At 34.2% G+C, this 15,687-nt stretch overlaps 1 protein-coding gene across 1 annotated transcript in view; it reads left to right on the top strand.

Moving 5' to 3' along the window:
* The first annotated feature begins 7,849 nt into the window (after positions 1-7,849).
* Positions 7,850-15,687, top strand: part of LOC126733713 (protein Wnt-1-like) — a 127,752-nt gene continuing 119,914 nt past the window's right edge. The window contains exon 1 of the mRNA XM_050437093.1: positions 7,850-8,152. Within this exon, the coding sequence (XP_050293050.1) occupies positions 8,067-8,152 (86 nt within the window). The 5' untranslated portion in view covers positions 7,850-8,066. The remainder of the gene's footprint in view (positions 8,153-15,687) is intronic.

Genomic DNA, 15,687 nt, shown 5'->3' with positions numbered 1-15,687 from the left:
AACAGTGACGATAATTAATCAAAAGGGATGATTATCACACATCCATAATAAAAAACTTAAGAAATTTAAACTTTTGTACCTTTACACACTGCACTGAGGTATCAAATCAGCTGATCCCTCAATCACAAGTTTGAAGTTTGAAATCAGCTGATCCTGCTGTCAGACGGCGAGATGCAAGAGTCAAGTAGCGAAACGTCGCGCCCCAAAGTACAGCAACCAGCCAAACATCCGGCAACCGGCAAACAGCAACCGTACGAACACTACCAACAAGTGCGGCCAACAGTCGAACTGAAAAAGCCGGCTGCACACAGCACAATTTCAACCGGCAGCAACTGCGTGCCAGAATTCTGCCTAGCGATACGAACAATCACAAAGCCGGACGCACACGATGGCAGATGGGAAAAATTGGCGGTAAGGATACTGAAGACGGCACAATTTTTCAATAAAATTCATTAACAACACTACTGAGCGATCACATCACCGTTCCAGGGTAAAATTACCAAATAGCGTACTAGTTCACTGCTAACTTACAGCACACGCACAACCGTTACTATATGAACGTCGGGGTCACCACTGTAGGTTTTGTAGTCACCAGACGAGAGATCCTATACTCTTAAACACCAAAATAATACACTCGTTAACGGGTAACAATACTTTATTGTACCAATCGTACAAGAAAACAGCTACATAGCTTAGACACGTGGAAGTCAACGACTTTTACAACCAGTCTCTGTCACGACTCAGGTGCAACCTAATCCGCCATAATGGATCGAATCCATCCTGACAATTGACAGCCTCCACTCCACTCTCGGAGTGAGTGAGAGGGCGATACAAGTCCCCACAACAATATTGGATGTGGCGCCATCTCACGGCAAAAATCGAAAATATTTGACGCTATGAATGTAGAAACCTATTTTAAAAGATCTATTATGAATGAAATGCTTAGTCGACGTTTATAGATAGTGCCGCCAGTAACAGAACTTTTAAAAGTTAGGTTAAAAATTAATAACTTCTATTGTGAATAATATATGTGGCGCCACCGGTAATATTGTACACTCATTTCATTTAATCATTGAATAGAATACAAATGACCAAAATAAATTCTAAAATATTCTGCCTTATTAATTAACTAATTAATTAATTCTTATTAGGCCGAGGATTTCCTTGACTGCCTGTAATAAACGAAATATTATCTTACACCATCTTGCGGCAAAGGTTCAAACTCATTGAGAGTGTTAAGCTAGAAATCCGTCATATAGATCTTAGATAATGTTTAGTACGCGGTAATGTTTATAGATGGTGCTGACGGTAACGGATTTACTGTTAATAAATAAGGCTTGGGCTCAGCTGGTGTATTTCGAATAACTAATACAAGATCGTTGTTTGAAACATATCGTTAATTACAGTTATTGAATTAAACCGTAGATTAAACAATAATATCTCTCTAATGAGGATATTGCGTGTTTCGTCCTCTCGCGAAAAAAATTGAAACTATTTCAGATTATTGTTTATGTATATGTAGAAATTTATCTTGAAGATGTAGGTAAGATGTAGTGCGCTTTGACGCTTATAGATGGCGTTGGCAGTAGCGGAACTACTGTTGATAAATTAGGTTAGAACTCTTACGTTACATTCAAAATATCTTTAATTTTGTATATATGTGCTGCCACTTTACCGCAAAATTTAAAAGTAATGAGTAAAATATTGTCTAACATATATAATTAATTAATTATTAGGCCGATTTGCTTGTCATGAGTAACTTTGAACTATTCAAAAATTTTAATGCAAAAAAAGATCTATATCTAGAAAGTTTAGTGCACTTTAAAATTGATAAATGGCGCTGACTGTAATTTACTACTGTTCATATAAACTTTATGGATCAGGTGTATTTTAATCTAAAGCATACATCATAGTACATGGCTCCATCTTACGTCAAAAAAAAATACAAACTATTGAATCAGTTAGTTGTAGAAGTCTGTACTATAGACTCGAGTAAGATTTAGGACGCACTTAAAGATGGCGCCAACTGTCATTAATAAATAAAGACAGGACTAGGGTGAAATCGTAAATTCTCGTGATCAAGACTGAATTAGACGACAAAACCCGACGAATTTTCAAGATAAATAATTGAAAATTGATTGACAATAGCGACGATAAGCGGTCGGCGTATCCTTTTGAAAGTTCAAGTGATTATTTGGATACGCGGAAACGCTTTGTGCCTTTTATTTGACTTACTTAAGCCCGGGCGTTTGGTATGTTTACTTAAGACGCGGCATCCAATAGCGACGGGGCGCTTAAAACCACCAATACAACCATTTTTCACTTTTAACGATTTCGTGTTTTCTTGTTTGAGTTATATCGTGGTTCACGGTTTTGTTTGATCTTGATATATTAAAGAGATACGACGCATCAGGTGTACACACTTTGCACCTATACATATATACGAACGGATTTCCAATAATGGCAGTCGTCCTGTAGAGCATATTATGTTTAACAAGCTTTAATAGTTTGACATTTATTTGACAAATGACAGTTACTTTCATCTTTATCATTTGTAGGGTATGTACCGTTTTCAACTCTCAGTACAGGATTGTACTGTGCTGATTTTACTGTAATTTGTCGTTCCGATTTTATACAGCGTGCTGTTTTGCAGCACTGTTTTCACAACCACAACATAACCTATAAAACCTAACCTATAAAACTTTCGAATAAACATATTTCCTGTGAGAAAGTAAAATACACATGTACTTTTGTGCCTTTTACTTTCTGCAGTGCAGTATGTGCACAATTACGAGTTTTCTAAAAAATTTAAAGGGCTAAAGAGCGCAAATTTGTGGTCTTAGGAAAAATTATGTATACCTACATTACTCATGAAAAAAGTAAATTTCATACACTCGTGTGAATTTCAAAAACATCACCACTTGAGTGAAAAATATCACTTTCTTCACTAGTAATGTAATATACTATAATATTATCTTTTGAATTTGTACCTAGGTACCTGAAATGCATCCTACATTCCTCTTCGGAATATAGGTTTATCACGTTTTCCAAATAATTTGGAACGCGAATACGGGCCTGTCCTTAAACCTGTAATTGGGCAATATAAAAGTCTTCTTGGTCCAGTTCATCTTCCTCATCATCAGTTAATAATAAAACGGAAACGATGTTTGCCACTATCATGGCTGCTACATTATTGGGGTTCATAGCCATCGCTTTTATTTTGAATAATTTATGTTTTGAACTTGGAAAATAATTCCCACAACATAAACAAGAAGATTCAAGAAATCAACATCAACAACACTTCTGACAGTTTTGACATTCCCCCACTATTTTACTGTACATACAGTAGCTTTTATCCCCAGTCAATCCAGTAAAGATTAATGACGTCACTGACGCATTTATGACGTCATTCAGTACTGAATCAGTAAACTGAAATAAATATCGGAACGACGTCCAGTAAATTCAGTACTGACAGTTGATAAAGGTACATACCCGTAGATGGTCCGTTTACTGAGTCAACAATTGCCATGGCCCTTTAGATGGATCAGTGACAGTTTTATAGGTGGCCATTAGGGTGGAGTGAAAATGGCCGATTTTTTTTATTTGTGAGATATGGCGATGCCTATTTCAAACCGCTGATTACTGCGCAAAATCTGGGTTTGGTGTGACCTTATCTTTGGCTGCCCAACGAGGCATGAATACTTAAAAAAAAATCGACATTTTTCCAAATTTCTATGCAGCTCTTCGCTTATTTCCTTTTAAAATTTTATTGAAACTACTTTTTTAAAAGAAAATAACTCAGAACTCACCACGTGAGGTGGCTGCAACTCGAGTTCCAACCGCCCGCCCGCATTTCACCACTATACAGGGTGAGTTTTTTAAAGTGTTACAATGCGATATGTCAAAAACCGCTGGAAATTTTTTTTTGACATTTTGGTGACATTTCAAGTATACCGGGGGGCACTTTTTGTGATATTTTTGACATTTGTCCCTTCACCCCCCTAAAAAGGGGGGAGGGTCACTTCCTTATTTTAAATGGAATGACGTGTTTTTTATTCTTAAATACGAATCTACATAAAATATGAAGTCTGTTTACAAAAAAATTTTAAAATTGCTCTGCTGGTTACGGAATTATGATCAAAAATGTTTTGATTAAATTTAAAAATATTTCGAATATTTTACCATAATAACAGCCGCTTGCCATGGAAATCCTACTGTTTGTTTTACTAGTATGGATGGAAATGAAAATCCTAGTAACAGTAGGATTTCTAATAGTATTATTTTTAAAAAAAATAAGTAAAGTAAGTTTAAGCTTTTTAAGTAAAATAGCACCCCTCTAAGGGGTAGTTTGTATTTGTCAATGTCTAATAAAAACGTGCTACCAAAGCTATTTACTGCCGGAAACTATTCAAAATCGATAACTGATGTTACTATACATATAAGTGCTTGCTACCAAAAAATAATTGAAATAGCAACTATTAAAGCATACTCAAATATAGGAAACTACTGCCTGAATGACAACTTTAATCATCTATATCGAGATCCAAAAGATATAGTTTTTCCGAAGCAACATTTACCTACCTACCATAGATAAAATACCATATATTTTTCAAAATAAAGATTTCATACCAAAACCATCTTTGGAAGACGATAGTGAATTTCTCAATACTAAATATACAGCTGCCAAAATGATAATTCTACAAGGCAGCGTAACTCTCGTACCCGAAGAGCAAGTTTTTGTAATTTCCACAATAAACAATAAGAAACATATAGTGACTTTGTTTCCCCAAGAAACTTGTACCTGTAAGGGAAAGAGAAACTGCCACCACATTGAGGCAGCCCGTCTGTCTGTTGGTAACATAACTAATTCTCAGAAAAAGGTAAAATTATCTACAATCATCAGGAGGAACAGAGGACACAAGTACGTATCTATAATAAGAAATTATCTCTTAACACTTAACTTTGTTTATTGTTCCAGGTCAGGAAGAAAAAGAGCTCCCAAGAAGGTGACAGTGGTTGAAGCTGCTAAAGATGCTGAAATAAACTATGCAAATTCAGACAGTACTCTTGACACTACCATCCGCATTCCAACGGTAACACTAACGGGTGTTTCTAAAAAACGTTTTCTGGCTCCTTTCTCGTCGACTCCTTCAAAATTTGTAAAACGTTTTTATGAGAACAAAATGAATATATTTAGAGAAGCTTCTTCCATCAGTCCCATCCCAGAAGAACGATCGATGGAGAGGCAAACATCTTTTCCCAGCGACGGTGACGAGTCAGATTTTGAGGAAATGGCTTCAGATTTGAATGTTACAAAAACATTTAAATTTGAGAATTATAAACAGTGCATCATCTATGGTAGACAGATATATCCTAAGGATTGTCTTGTGAAAGATGTCTTGTGAAAGATGAAGGAGGTGTAAACCTCAAAGACCTTTATTTGTCAGATGTGATAATTGATGTTTATTTAGTTTTCTAGTAAACGAAAAAAAGATAAAAGCATCGGTTGATATCTTTCCAGTGGAAGGATATTTAGTTAATTTCTTAGAATCAGATAATAATAGTTTCAAGACTACTGCAAATTATTTTCTAAAATTTGGACTTTACGAGAAGGATATTTTATTAATTCCGGTTTGTAAAAATGAACATTTTGTTTTGATAGTGGTGCTGAAAAAGTTCAATACTATACTATGCTTAAATAGTATAAGAAGTGATATAGTATATCGCAATGAAATTATCTTCGTCATGGAAGTACTACAGTTCGTTCATCAACAAAAGCACATAAGTTTATCCGAAAATTGGAATCTCTATCGGCCAACAGATTTACCTGTTCAGTATAACTCATATGACTGTGGAGCTTATGTCATTCTTCTGTCTGAACTCATCATTACCGGATCTTCCAAGGTTTTAGCATACCATCAATCTCGAGAAATCAACAATTACAGAATTCACATTAAAAAACAATTGACTGATTTATTTTACACTACAACTTCAAATTTCCGTACCTTTGCTTATGATAAAAATATAGTAGAGAAAGGTACAGCAGGCTTTAAAGGAAACATTATCATAAAGGAAAACAACCAACTACCTCACCTAAGAGGAAAATCTTTGACGACATCATTACAATTTCTACAGTGTGTATTAGTTAATTATTAGGATGAGGATACGGCCGGTTTCTGTCATAATGGTGCAGCCAAGTGTTCCAATATGTTTGAAGAGATGATCTTGTATATGAAATGCTATCATTGGTACCACCACAACTGCATAGGTCTTCAACAAAAGCCCAAGCAACTTATCTGTTCAACATGCCAGGATTCATAAATATAATTAGTTAGTTTTAATACTCGCATAACGAATAAAATACATGTTATACCAGGAAATGTTAATACATTATAAATTACGTACCAGAAAGTTTATATTGCATTTATTTTACTTCTTCAAATTTTCTAATGCCCAACAACAACAACAAAAATTAAAAATCATGATTAAATAGCCCCTTAGGGTAAATAGGAAGCAAGTTTTATAGTTTAGGTAGCTAATGAAAATTATCAAAGATAAACCATTCCCTGGTGGCGTGCAACTCCTATTATGATATTCCGGTAGAGAGCATTTATACATATTATAACAAATACCAAGTTTGAATAGTTTCTGACTGTAGGTTACTTTAGTACCACGTTTTTAGTAATAACTGTCAAGAACAAACTACCCCTTAGAGAGGTGCTACTTCAATTATTTTTTGGTACCAGGCTGTTATACATATACTGATTTCAGATATTAAGTTTGAACAGTTTCTGTCGGTAAATAGCTTTGGTAGCATGTTTTTATTAGAAACTGACAAATACAAACTACCCCTTAGAGGGGTGCTATTTCGATTATTTTTTGGTAGCAAGCACTTATATGTATAGTAACATCAGTTATCGATTTTGAATAGTTTCCAGCGGTAAATAGCTTTGGTAGCACGTTTTTATTAGAAATTGACAAATACAAACTACCCCTTAGAGGGGTGCTATCTTGATTATTTTCTGGTAGCAAGCACTAATATGTATAGTAACATCATTTATCGATTTCGCATAGTTTTTGATGATAAATAGCTTTGGTAGCACATTTTGATTTTTGGTCAGCAAATTATTTTTACCCAGCCATCAGCAACCCTCGCAGCAACCACAACGAAACTTAACTTTACTCACTAATGTTCTGCCAACTTCCGGAATCCTTCAACAGCTTGAAGCCCATCGAAATGCAAGTATTAGATGTTCTGAAGAGAAAAAACAAACAAGAACAAAAACTCTTTGCCGAGAGTGCAATATTCCATTGTGCAAGTTCTGTTTTATGTTATATCATACCAAATAGTTAATTAGGTTCATTTTCTACTTTGCAAAGCCGTTTTTGTATTTATTTTTTTTAAATAAATGTTGTTATAGCATTTTTTCTGTTTTTATGAAATTTTCGATCATACCGGTGGGTACACATGTGTACCACCATAAATACCTGCTGGTACAAACATGAACCATTCCTTGACTATTGACAAACATTTATATTGTTAGGCATCCTAACAATAATACTTTACACTATTTATTACTTAAACTCAAATATTTTAACTCAGGGACGAAAGGGTTAAACATTACGATAACAATAATAATTATTATCCGGAGTAATGTCGAGGTGGACGTCGCGTCGGGACGCCGTCGAACGAAATCCACGTGGAGCGTCGAGGGGGCGGCGCCTCGCATGTAAAAACCCGCCGCGTGGGCAGGTCCGCGTGCACCGCCGCCGCCGCCGCCCCCCCTCCCGCCACCAACACCGTCGGCGGTAGCCCCCCTTTTTTCTAGTGCTTCGCAGTTCGATTCGAGCGGTGGTCGCGGACGGATTTCGGGTACTACTACTACTGATTGTTGTATGTGCTTCCACATAAATACCGCCGTGTTTTTCTCAATTTTACGCGTGTTTAATGGAAGCGTAAATAGACGAAAAGATCATTAATTTTGAAATAGTGGCGGTTTAGTGATATTGGAAGACGGTACCTACGTGGTGAGGTGGTGGCTGGCCGCCCCCCAGGGTGGAGAGAGATGGGGCGTCCCGACGCTGCCGCCGTTCTTGTTTTGTTGATGGTGTGGATGGCGGTTTGGAGGGAAGTGAGGGCGGCAGACTGGTGGTGAGTTTTGTTTTGTTTGTTTCTGGTTGGAGTAGATGAGGGTTTAAAAAGTGATGTTTTTTCCGAAGAAAATGAGTTACGCTTTTAAATATTGGTACACGGATTAACATCATTAGACACCTATTTTGGCATTTTTTTTGAAAAATATACAAGGAATTAAGAAAAAAATGTTTTTTTTTGTAACAACAGATTTTTTTTTCTCAGAAACCAAGGGTGTTACACTTTTGAAAATTGGTACTCAGATTGCCCAATTAAAATGATTAGACACCTATTTCTGCGATTTCGAAAAAACCCCCTTAGAACATTGGATGTTCTTCCTCCTATTTTTGAATCAAAAAATTTAATTTTTTTTTGAGTAATACACTTTTGAAAATTCATACACAGATTGGCTCTATTAAAATTATTAGATACCCATTTCAGCGTTTTTCGAGAAATATACAGAGGATTGAGAAAACAATTTTTTTTTTATATTTTTTTGTCAATAAACCCTTTCAACAGCCCTATAACTCAAAAACCAATAGAGTTATACTTTTGAAAATTTGTACATATATTGCTCAATTAAAATCATTAGACACCTAATTTAGCGTTTTTCCAAAAATATGTTGGAATATACAGGATTCAGGACGCAATGAAAACACCAATATTAATTTAAGGTAAGTGTGCCAAATATTGCCACCTTAACGCTTAGTTATAAGTAATTCTTAAACTGTTATTAATAGGTTAGTACAATTTTACGCACGGGTATAAAAATGCATTGTTTCTAACATTATTTTTTATTTAAATCCAAAAACTAAATAGAAACTAAATTAATGTAAGTTTTTATTGAGGTCGACAATGGCAATATTCGGACCAGACCTCCTATTATTGCCACCCCATGTCAATATTAGGAACTACAGAAAAAGTAACAAATTATTCTAAGACAACGAAAATTGATAACTTAAAAGATAAGTAAACTTTCTTATTGCGATCTTTAGTCATTATGGAACTACCGATTAAAGATAGAACAAACAGTTAAAAAAAATTAAGTATAGTAAGGACAAATAAACCTTTCTTTGTCATTTTTAGTTAGGCCTACACAGGCTTCATGAACATATTTATAACAAACTATGCACAAGCGCATATCTTCTTCCCGGCAGGTGTTACAAAGAAAACAAAACCACGATTTTTTCGGTTCTTCTGATTTTTCCTTCGATTTCTTTTTGGTACCACTCTTTGCTTCTCTGACAACTTTGGTTGAATCCAATTTTGGTTTTGGGGCGAAAAGATCTTTGGTAACTTGCTGGGCTTTACTGTTTAAAGCCGGCTTCCTTTTTACTGTAGGTACTTTGATTTCGGGGGTAATAAGCAATCCAATATCTTTAAACGAAGTATCTAAGCATTTAGAGTCGGGTGTTGAGTCCATATTCTGATTTTATGGTTTCCTCTGTGATGGTATCATCTTTTTTATTTTGTGGCAGTTTAGTTAGTCTCTTTACATCTTTTTGTTTTTGTATTAGTTTATTTAATGGTATTTCATCGTCATCGCTGCTTTCATAGTTCCCAATAGCCCTGGTGTTAAGTTTCTTAGTCTGTGTAGTCTGTTTTTTGTTTCGACTAAACTTATCTTCTAAACTTTTTTTTTTCAAATTTACCAAAGGTTCATTTTCATCGGATATATCGTCAAGTGAATCATCGTCAAGACTAAAATCCGATAGTGATTCGGTATCTGTGCTAGAAACGGGACTCTTCTTTCTTTTTTGAAGCGGTTTTTTTAGTAGTTGATATCCGCTTGTACTCGCGTTTGCGAACTTCACCGCAACAGTTTTCTTTGGCACTTGATACTCGCTTGTACTTGCTTTGTTTTTGTCTACAGACTCAATTGACCTGCAAGAACTTTCCACGACATCTGAGACATTCTTCTCTGTGGGTGATCAAACTTGGTGCATAAGCCTCTTCAGGTATAGCCTCTTGTCTAAATGGATATATACCGGTGAACTTTAAAACCAGAAATAATGTTTGATGGAATCATCGCTTTGAACCAAACGGGAGTAAAAATTTCTCCAACCTCATTTTCGTAATTGCTTTTCCAGGGTTGATCATTAAAAACTGCAAAACTTCTTGATCCCAAAACGTCTCAAAACTTTTAAATACAGACTTGTCCATAGGTTGCAACTCATGTGAAGTGTTGCTTGGAAGACCAAATAAAGTTATGCCCATGCGGTCTGCTGCATCAACTATATAGAAATATCAAGGTGACTTTTAGCCCCATCGAATATTAGTAGTGTTGGGCCAGAATTTTTGAATGAGGAAAAATGAGTAAGCCATACAATAAAGGCTTCACATGTCATGCTTCCTTTATTTGTGACAATTGCTTTTGAGCCAGGTGGCAAGTGATCAGACCATTCCGGTTTTAACCTTTGTCTTTTAAAAAGCACAAAAGGTGGTACTGATTGACCCAGTGCGTTTCCACAACCTACAATTGACACATTTTTCCCATGCTCGGGTGCGGTTAAATGTACGCGCTTTGCCCCTTTTCTGGCTAAAACAATTGGTTGCTTATGAATTGTCAGTCTGCACCCTTTTTCGTCCATATTATAAATGTTACCTGGTTTGTCAAATAACTTTAGCTTTTCGATGGTTTCTCTTAGCTAATGAAAGTAGTCATCAACGATTGGCCTATTCATTTTTTGGGCTCGCGCCATATTCATTTGTTGAGCTCTTCGTTTCGATACGTCCGGATGCCTAGTTAAGAATAACTTGAGCCATTTTCTACCAGCCCTATTCGAGATTTTAGAAAACGGATTTGAAATGTTTTTTGCTGTTGCATAAGAAAATACACTTTTCATTAAAATCTTGCTTGTTATAGGCATTCCTACCTCAGCTAGTCTGTGGATTCTTTGCACTAACTCATTTTCTTGTTCTGTAGATAATACTGGTGACCTTCCGAGCTTTTTTTTTGAATTTTGGGTTCTGTGATGAAGGCCTAGTGTTGTACGAGGTATACTGTATTGCTTGGCAGCAGCTTTGATGGACATTCCATTCCCTATGGCTTGCAACGCTGAGTCTTCTTCTGACCACTGAGCTCTTTTTCTTGGCATTCTACAAAAAAAAATATATTTTGTTCTTAATATTGCCATAGCTTCCTAATATTGCGACTGACAATATTAGGAATACTTAGTGATGGCAATATTAGGAACAAATGACGTAAAGAAAAAAAAATACATAACCTAGAAACACATATAAAATAATTGAAGCAATTTATAATTCAAGAACCATTGGATGTACTTACATGTGCTTATTGAAAAAAATCCAGAAAATATTAGGTTAGATTGTATTACAATCAACGTAAAATGTGATTAAGGCGGGAAATCACATTTTATTTAATCTGACAATCTTATCATTTAATCGTAATATCTGAAGCAGACGCCTAATCAAAAAGGTTACTCATAGAGAAAAGAGCCTTTTTGTTTAGGTGTTAGCATCAGATATTGATCTGAACAAAAATAAAACTTTTCAGCTTTATTTTACATAGCTAAATAGGTTAATTTACTGCAATAATATACGAAAGTGTACTAACAATAGTGTACGGCATATCACCAATTGGACAAATGGAAATAAAACAATGTTTTTTTTGCTTTAATACATTTATTATTTAATTTTCCTGGAAAAAAAATTACTTAAAATGATATACATAATATTCAATAATTCATTATAACAGACATTATATAAATTAGAATTAATCTAAAAATATTTAAAATTATTTTGTTAGCACTGAACTACCCTAATTTTATACAGATTAGAAAAGGTTGTCAACATTTTTGTGCTATTTTCTCATAATACATCTAAAGGCATTCCCATTAGGTTAATAATACCCTCATTTGATTAACACATAGAGTCAATAGAGGATGAATTATTCTTATTTAATATGTACTTGTATCTATTTCCAAAAGAAAAATTAAACAGATTTTAAAATTATTTAAATTATAATCTAGATATTAATTTTTAAAATTAATTAAAAATTCTATAACAGAGTATTATCGAAAGAAATAATATATCCATCGACAAAACAAAATAAACTCTTTCAAAATGAAAACAACTTTTTAGTATAAACATATATCACTTACATAGAATATATTTGTTGGTCATACATATCTTGGAACTATAATATTACTACAAACTTAATTCAAGGATAGATGTTTAAATAAAATAAAAAGAAACTCTTAAAAAAACAAGTTGTAAGAAAAACATTAATTCTGATCCATTCCGGGTGCTCAGGTCTCTTAGCCGCTATACCTATGTCTAGTCTCAGTGAACACAGGAAGTGGTATGATACGAGCAGGAAATAAAATAAAAAAATAGACAGTGGAAACCTTATAAATTAATTTACTAAATGATTCATGTAAAAAAAAAGACAAAATAAATGTTTAAATAAATATGTATTGTAGTGTAAAGCCAGGGGTATCAGCATTATTAAAATTTGTGGAGAACTGATCAGAAGAAATTCTATAGCTCAAAGTCTTAATAATATTTACATTGCATATCCCTCTCCATGTTTTTCTTGTAATATGAACTGAAGGAAATTAAAAAAATCTTTTATTACTGTTTGTCAGAAACATTTAAAATAAACATACTCTTACATCAAGGTCAGGAAAATTTCAATCAATTTTTAATTGTTGAATAGAAAATGAGAGGCCAGACATTTTGTAATATGTATTTATAATAATCAAGTTAAAAATTAAATACTTGAAAAGTGAAACTTCTTCATTGAAATCAACTGAATTTGATTTTACTAAAGACTAAAGATTGACAATACAAAAACATAATAGTAATAAATAAAATCAGATTTTCTTACCAGAAACCTGGAATTGCTTGCCGCAAATTAATTAAAACACTACTCCCAATATTAAAAGAGAACTTTTTAGAAAAAAAGTCATAAATTTAAAATAACATCGTTAAAACAAATAGCAAACTCAACCCACGCTGGCATTCATTGAAATGAAAAACAAACTCAAATGGTATGACAATGACAACTGTCTGTCAGCTCCCTGTCAATTTTGCCAAGCAAGATGGCCGATATACGATTCCGATTTTCACCATACAAGTTTCATCCATGTGGACTAAACCTTTCGATGGTAAAACAAATGGCCGACAAATCAAACTAACTTTTGGTGCTGCCATCTAAATTTTAGTCTCGATACTGGCTGAGTAAGGAGGGGTGGCGATATTAGGAACAATGGCAATATTTGGCGCACGTACCTTATTTAAGCTATTTATTTAAAGAACGAAATTAATCGATAAAATGTAATGATTATAAAACGAGCTTCGCGAGACAACTACTTCCATAGGTCCCACAAGATCTGAGTGGATAAGGTCCAGTTTATGTGGCACAACCTCTTTGTCCTTTTTATAGGGAAACGGTTTTCTTGCTTGTTTGCCCTTAAGACAACTTTCACAGTATTCCGGAATAAGAAATACCTGCTGCCAATCCATTTTGTAGCAATTTCATGCTATAATGGTTGAGATGTCCCAATGTCCTGTGCCACAGCATCTGTGAATTTGAGGTACTTGCGACGTTGACATAATCCGGAGCAACATCCAGTTTACAAATGCCATCAGCATTTGTCGCCGCAGCTACTACTGGTTCCTCACTCTCCTAGTCAACTATTTTGCATCCCTCGGAGTCAAAATAAACACAGTATCCCTTCGAAACCATAGAGTTCACAGATAACAAATTTACAGAAAGTTCTGGAACATAATATTTACTCAGATCTTGTGGGACCTATGGAAGTAGTTGTCTCGCGGAGCCCGTTTTATAATCATTACATTTTATCGATTAATTTCGTTCTTTAAATAAATTAATCTTGGTGTTTTCATTGCGTCCTGAATCCTGTATATTTCAACAAAATATACAGGAAGTTTAAAAAGGCATTTTTTTTGGAAAAACTGTTTTTTTTTATTTTCCTTATCAACATTCTTGAAACTCAAAAACCAAGAGGGTTACACTCTTGAAAATTGGTACACATATTGCTCAATTAAAATCAATACACACCTAATTCAGCGTTTTCTGAAAAATATTCAAGGGATTGAGAAAAATGTTTTTTCTTTGGAAAAGCTGATTTTTTCTTAATAAACCCTGTCAACAGCCCTATAACTCAAAAACCAATAGAGTTACACTTTTGAAAATTGGTGTACATAATGCTGAATTAAACTCATTAGACACATATTACAGCGTTTTTTCAAAAATATACAAGAAGTTTTTTTGAGAAAACTGTTTTTTTTTCAAATTTTTCTTATCAACACCCATGTAACTCAAAAACCAATAGAGTTACACTCTTGAAAACTGGTACACATATTCCTCAATTAAAATCATTAGACACCTATTTCGGTATTTCTCCAAAAAACATACAGTGCCTCGAAAAAACCAAATTTTTCAAAATAAAATACACATTATCAAACCACCGAAACCCACAACTCTGTTGTCGTCCATTTGCGACTTATCATATCGAAACCTTCCTTTTAACGATTGTCTTTCATTAATTCCCTTTCAACGGATTTATGAGCGAAGAAACCCATCGGCGGCGGTCATGAAACCCACAAAAAAAAAAAAAAAAAAAAATGAAGCCCATGATGGTGAAAACAAATGCCTTACAAGACATTCCACTTAGTGATTGGCCAGTGGCCATATAAATTCACCTCTTGTTGTTGGTTGGACCGACGTTTTATTAACGAATATCATGTTATCGCGTTGTAATATGTTTATCTCGGTTTATTACTACGGCATAAACAAGGAGAAATGTATTTAAAAAAAAAAGTGACTTAAAAGTGACGAAAAATTATTGAAAGTCATGTCAAAGGCCTTAAGAAAGTTATTCCAGGCAGTTGAATGATTTTTGTTGATGTGACACCTATGTATATGACAAAAAACTTTAAATTTTGTTCAGACAGTTAAGGCCATTTCATATTTCTTCCAGGCAGTTTTGAATACCTTCCTCGCTTATTTCAGGTATCGAAGAAACGTCGACAGGCAGATAACCTAAAAGAACTTTTTAATTTAATTCCTTTAGATAGTTAATTTTTTGAAAAAATAAATTTCTTTCAATATGAAGAGATGTATGAAATAAGACATTAATTAAACTGCCTGGAAAAGAGTTTTTAATATTTGACACAGTAATTGATATAATAATTGATAAAGGCAGTTGACTTTTGATTGGAAATGCTATGGAAATCAGAACAGATTCACTTCAATTGCTTGGACTAAATAAAAGAGAATAAATGAATTCCCTGGAAATGAATGAAATAAAAAATTAATTCAACTGCCTGGGAAACAGGTTTAAATTTTGACCAGGCAGTTGAAACTATTGGTCACTCGTATCGTATATTGAAGGAACGACCTCAACTACCTGGACGATTTTTTTCTTTTAATTTTCCAAGCAATGAAATAGAAAAGAAATATTAAACAAACCACTATGATCGAAAATTTAAAAATAACGTTTAATGCCTGCAAAAGACTTTAACATAATTTAAAACATCAATTAATCATGATCCTTTACGATACC

Source organism: Anthonomus grandis, chromosome 3 (assembly GCF_022605725.1).
Source record: "Anthonomus grandis grandis chromosome 3, icAntGran1.3, whole genome shotgun sequence".
Taxonomy (NCBI): domain Eukaryota; kingdom Metazoa; phylum Arthropoda; class Insecta; order Coleoptera; family Curculionidae; genus Anthonomus; species Anthonomus grandis.
This window is presented reverse-complemented; position numbering and strand designations above follow the sequence as displayed.